The sequence below is a fragment of the Microchirus variegatus genome (genome assembly GCF_963457635.1).
Source record: "Microchirus variegatus genome assembly, chromosome: 23".
Classification (NCBI taxonomy): domain Eukaryota; kingdom Metazoa; phylum Chordata; class Actinopteri; order Pleuronectiformes; family Soleidae; genus Microchirus; species Microchirus variegatus.
Window position 1 is genome coordinate 18,798,710 of NC_139824.1, and position 5,856 is coordinate 18,804,565.

The window sequence follows — 5,856 nt, forward strand, 5'->3', positions numbered from 1 at the left end:
GTTGATGTGGAGATGGATGTGTCTGTGAGTCATCGTGGGACCTCAGGTCGCTATGCTAACATTATAAGTATTAGTTTTATTTAGTGATAGTGAGTTTTGATCTTTTTGCAGCACTTACCTGCACTCGCTGAGCATTGTGGTGCCTTGCTCGGGGGAAACCCAGCCCTTGACCCGGCGTCCTGGGATTTGAACCGGCAGCCTTCTGGTTACAAGTCAAACTAAAAATCTGTTTTTCTCTACCCAGAAAAGAGTGATAAAAATGAAGGGAATCTGAGCGTGTGTGTATAAGAATTCATTTATTTAGACATTGAGTTGGCCATTTTATGTTAATAACATACATCGTTCCCATAGCTTGGTCGACATCAAATTCAAGGACTTTACAGGAAGAATTACCTTAAATTCAAGGACCAAATATGTTGACACAGGTTAGGATGAGAGGGCAAGAGCTGCTTCGCCCATGATGGAGTCCACTTTTATAGGTTTGCAGCTCTGCATCTGGACAAGTCTTTGTCCTTGGGATCTTTGTCCTGCTTAACGTGACTCACTCATTGTTCTTTTTGCATGATCTCCCATCACGGCGTTGTCGTTTTAACTTGACGTATGTTCCGTGTAGGCCTGAGTCTTTGTACAAGGTGCATGAAAACAGTTGTTAATTCACAAACTTTCAAGGACCCGCATTATGAAAATAACCCGTGTTTATCTTTAAACAGTCAAACACAATGGCAGGTTCAAGTTCACACATTCTAACAAGAAGAATCCAGTCTGTTGTTTGCACTGACGCACAGTTACTTCCCCGCGTCTCCACTCCCAGGTCCGCTGCTGAACCAGGTGCTGATGAAGTTCTGGATCTTGGTGGTGTACGGAACAAAGTCCTCCTTGTAGATCATGACAGTTTTGCTGTGAGCGGTCTTGTAGATGAATTTATTTGGATCTTCCGGCTCCTGCGTCTCCTCTTCCTTTTTCACTGCAGTAGAGGAGAAAATTCAAGAGTGATTTAGGGAAGAGTCGTCTCATATCTGGGTAAACTGGGATGAGGAAAACTGAATTTTCCATCCATTGATTATAAACTTTGATGATGCGTTTTATGTATTTGTTGTTTAGTTAATATATTATTCGATTAATCAATTATTAATCGATTACTAAATGAATCGCCAACTATTTTGATCATCGATAATCTGTTTGAAGCTTTTTTCATGATTAAAAACCAGATTTCTGAATTTTTTTTGCTTCTTAAATGTGAATATTTTCTTTGTTTCTTTGCTCCACATAACAAAGAAATTATAATAATAATAATTAAATCATTAAAACAATCATTAAAACTGAACCATTTTGGTTTGTGAACAAAACAAGACGTTCGAGAACATCATCATTTCCAGCTTTGACAAACACTGATCAATGTTTTTTAACATTTTATGACATGTTATTGACCAGACGATTCATCAATTAATCGAGAAAATAATCGACAGATTAATTGATTAAGAAAATAATCGTTAGTTGCAGCTCTATATTCAAGTGCTGTTCAAATAAAACATATTTAATTGTTACATGGAGCGTGGATTGACCAGAGAAAACCTGCTCTTGTACAGTAGAGCAGATCCTAAAATACACCAACTACTCTTATTCAGTCTGTGTACATATTATAAAATAGTTTATTGTCTTTGTTACTCTCTTTTTCATTTCCCTGTGTATTATACAGACTCATAGAACAATGAGTTTATAGTGTCTGTAACTGTTTTTACAAATATCCTGAATATTTATTACTAATATTAAATCATTCATTTGTTCCTTGGCCTGTGACGAACATCTTATTCTGCTCATAAACACACAAATAGGACTGAGAATTTTAACAATAGACATTAAGTGGCACACATTATTTACAGTGTGTGTGTGTGTGTGTGTGTATGTACACTCACCGGGCATGTCCTCATATCGCCCTGTGTATTTGAAATAACCGTATGAAACGATCATGCTCCAGATACCAATAGCGTACGCTATGGACACTCTTTTATTCCACTTGGCCAAGTCTTTCAGCTCCATGTTTTCCTGCTTTTGCTGCTGCTGCGACTATAAAAATAGGATTTTTATCCCCAAAGATACGATTCTTCACCTTTGACGACAGGTCGCCGCCATCTTTGATGCACTTTATTTTTTTCTCTACCCGAACTTCCAGTCGTCAAACGAGTGTAGGTGCGCTTTACCGCCACCAAGCGGACTGGAGTGTGAGTGAGTCGGATTATTATTTTTCAGAATTTGGGTTAATTTGTACATACATATTTGTTTGGTTGATCTAAATGTATGTCAACATATGTCCTACTTTCAAAAGACATTTTACGTAATAATTTTTTTTATTCAAAAAGTAAGAAACTGCTGTCTCTGGTCATCCGAGTCGTTAGGTGGCGCTGTGGTCGCCTAAAACAGCAGCCTCCAGTACAGCGGTAGTCATGGATATATCAGCGATATCACGTTAACGATTAAGTTCCTTTTAAACGTATTACATCGAATTACATTTCTGACTTTGAATCTAATTCTTTTCATCGTTGTCTCTGTTGTTAAAAACGTCTCGCAGTACTTTACATGTACGTGTGTCGTGCGCTGTGGCCGCTTGGGGGCGTCGCTGCGCCTTTCTTTGGACGGACGTGTGTGAGCTCGCGCTGTCAGTTAGTTCACACACAACAACAGCAACAACAAAAGAAAACAAAATGAAAGCTGTCATTCAGAGAGTAAACAAGGCCGTAGTGACGGGTAAGTGCGTTCACGTCGAGCTACACTCACACACACACACATACAGAGAACAGCTCTCATTCATTAGCCTAGCTTACCGTGCCTACACAGCCCGGTTAGCATTAGCATTAGCACAGGTGTATAGTCACTCTTGTTTACTGTGTGTGCGTGTGTGTGTGTCTCCTGCAGTGGGAGAGGAGCAGGTGAGTTGTATAGGTCGAGGACTGTGTGTGCTGTTGGGTTTATCTACCGAGGACACGCAGAGAGACGCGGACTACATGTGAGTAAACACACCGCTGTTCACAGAACCGCTCCACAGATGCTAATTATATGAGACAAGATATGCGCGCTTAGACTTTCTGTATCGGCATATCGTGATGTTGTATCGTCATATCGTGATGTTGCGTCGCACCGTCCAATATATATATAATAATGTGTGAAATGCACAAAATATTACAACTTCAAGTATATGTATGTATCTTTGTGTGTGTGTGTATACATATGTATGTATATATGTATATATATATATATGTGTGTGTGTGTGTGTGTGTGTGTATATATGTGTGTGTGTGTGTGTGTGTGTGTGTGTGTATATATGTGTGTGTGTGTGTGTGTGTGTGTGTGTGTATATATGTATGTATGTATATGTGTATGTATGTGTGTGTGTATATATATATATATGTATGTATGTACATATGCATATGTGTGTATATATATATATACCTGTGTGTGTGTGTGTGTGTGTGTGTATATATGTGTGTGTGTGTGTGTGTGTGTGTATATATGTATGTATGTATATGTGTATGTATATATGTATGTATGTATATGTGTATGTATATATGTATGTATGTATGTATGTAAAATATACATACATATATACACATATTATGTGTATGTGTGTATATATGTATGTTTGTGTGTATATATTTATGTATATATGTATGTATGTGTGTGTGTATATATATATGTATGTATATATGTATGTATGTGTGTGTGTATATATATATATATGTATGTATGTACATATGCATATGTGTGTATATATATATATACCTGTGTGTGTGTGTGTGTGTGTGTGTATATATATATATATATATACATGTATATACGTATATATATATATATATATATATATATATATATACATGTATATACGTATATATATATATATATGTATACATATATATATATATATATATATATATATATGTATATACGTGTATGTATATATTATATACGTGTGTATGTATGTATATATACACGTATGTATATATGTATGTATATATATATATATATATATATATATTTATGCTTAGTCAATACTTATTTTATTTGAAGCCTAATTATTTGTGGTAAAGCAGAATTTAAACTATAAAAACTATATACTATACTATAAACTCTAAACCTCTTTTCATTTGTTTACACTAACATTCACTGTATATTGTATATATTTCCAGATTGTCTACTTTATTATTGCATATTTTAATATATTTTTTAATACCCTTTTATTTACGTTTTATTTATACCTGTATATTTAGCTCTTGTTTCCTCGTGCTGCATTTCTTACCTACTTTGCACGGAGCATCTGGAACAAAAACAACCCCCCCCCCCCCAGGGATTAATAAAGTATTCTGAATCTGAATGTGCAGTTTCACTGTTTCTCGTCAGGGTACGCAAGATCCTGAACCTGCGCTTGTTTGAAGACGAGAACGGCCGAGCGTGGAGCAAAAGTGTCATGGACCGGGACTTTGAGGTTCTGTGTGTGAGCCAGTTCACTCTGCAGTGTATCCTCAAGGGCAACAAGCCCGACTTCCACTCAGCCATGCCGGCAGAGCTGGCCCAGCCCTTTTACACCAACATGCTGGAGAACATGAGGAGCACCTACAAACCAGAGCTCATCAAAGGTGCGTCAGTACTAACAGTCCTACAGTAGTGTGTGTGTGCGTGTGTGCGTGTGTGTGTGTGTGTGTGTGCTCCAACCAAACTTGACTTGACTTTGTTGTTTATTCTTTTTGCTCCTAGATGGGAAGTTTGGAGCCGTCATGCAGGTCCACATCCAGAACGATGGACCTGTTACCATTGAACTGAGCTCACCTGCTGGTCCTTCTGATGCCAGACAGGTAGGTCGTGGAGTTTGAAGGTTCAAGTTATCTGATGGAACAAAAGAAACATTACAAACTTTTTTTTCACAGGGTTTCAAATGGACTTATTTTATCTCTAGAATTTGTGTAAATATGTGCAGTTTCTCTTCAGGAATATATTTAAAGATTAGGATAAGAAGAATATGGCAGACAATTCACAGTCCAAACATTCTATATATAAATGAATAAAGATGCTGTTAGTTTTTGTTTTATTATATTTAGACTTAGACTTAGACAGACTTTATTGTCATTCAAGTATCCACAGAGTGTATACAGAACGAAATTACGTAGACATTGTCTTCAACAAAATTAAGACAAGTTTAGGTAAAGTGCAGAGGTTATTTAGATATATGTGCTTATGTACATATTCGATATATTACATATTATACATATGTGCAACGGAATAAAATAAAGTGACAGAAGCATTTAAATAGAAGCCCAGAGGTCCTAGTTTGTGTAGCAGGCGTTGTGGGATGATTTCTTTCCTCTCTGGATATTAAAATGTGCTATTTTGTAACTTTGGTGTTGGTGTGAAATCATTTTTTATAAAAATAATTTATTCAGTCGTCAATCTTGCGTTTGAAAGAAGTAGAGAATATAAAAGTAGGCCACCTTTTCCCTTTCTGGAGATGCTCCTAATAATCTACAGAGTATTTTTACTAAATGATCTAATAGTCGTTGCACGTGTCCTGTGGATAACGGATAACTGTTTGTCTTGTCCTTTATTTGTCCTGACTGTTTTCAGCTGTCAAAGCAGGAGAAGCAGCAGCAGAGGAAGGAGAAGACGCGATCTAAGACGCCCTCAGAGTCCAGCAGGGAGAAAGGAGCTCGTTCCCGACAGGACAACGCCAGCAGTGGAGCAGAGGGTGACGTGTCTTCAGAGAGGGAGACCACCTAGGTCCTAGGTTAACAGGGTGAGGTCTTCAAGGAAACCCACAAAAACATGCACTCTCTAACACACCAACAACAACTTCTCCTCCTCATTCTCACGGCG

General features: G+C 37.4%; 2 protein-coding genes across 3 annotated transcripts in view; one reads left to right on the forward strand and one right to left on the reverse strand.

Annotated features, from left to right (window-relative positions):
• Positions 1–289: 289 nt before the first annotated feature.
• On the reverse strand, positions 290–2,127 carry LOC310943637 (small integral membrane protein 26-like). 2 transcript variants are annotated; one of them, XM_083909266.1, is made up of 3 exons: positions 1,914–2,127; positions 784–964; positions 290–621 (listed from the first exon to the last, which is right to left on the reverse strand). In XM_083909266.1, exons 1-2 carry the CDS (start codon positions 2,035–2,037, stop codon positions 786–788), a joined length of 303 nt encoding a protein of 100 aa, XP_083765392.1. In that variant the 5' UTR covers positions 2,038–2,127; the 3' UTR covers positions 290–621; positions 784–785. The 2 variants fall into 2 exon arrangements, with proteins under 2 accessions (XP_083765392.1, XP_083765391.1); XM_083909265.1 differs by having other exon boundaries at positions 290–964.
• A 491-nt stretch (positions 2,128–2,618) lies between these two features.
• dtd1 (D-aminoacyl-tRNA deacylase 1) overlaps positions 2,619–5,856 on the forward strand; it is a 3,889-nt gene continuing 651 nt past the window's right edge. Inside the window, exons 1-5 of the mRNA XM_083909263.1 lie at positions 2,619–2,742; positions 2,911–3,001; positions 4,390–4,625; positions 4,744–4,841; positions 5,608–5,856. The exon at positions 5,608–5,856 is cut by the window's right edge and continues 651 nt beyond it. Of these exons, the coding sequence (XP_083765389.1) occupies positions 2,700–2,742; positions 2,911–3,001; positions 4,390–4,625; positions 4,744–4,841; positions 5,608–5,760 (621 nt within the window). The 5' untranslated portion in view covers positions 2,619–2,699 and the 3' untranslated portion in view covers positions 5,761–5,856. The remainder of the gene's footprint in view (positions 2,743–2,910; positions 3,002–4,389; positions 4,626–4,743; positions 4,842–5,607) is intronic.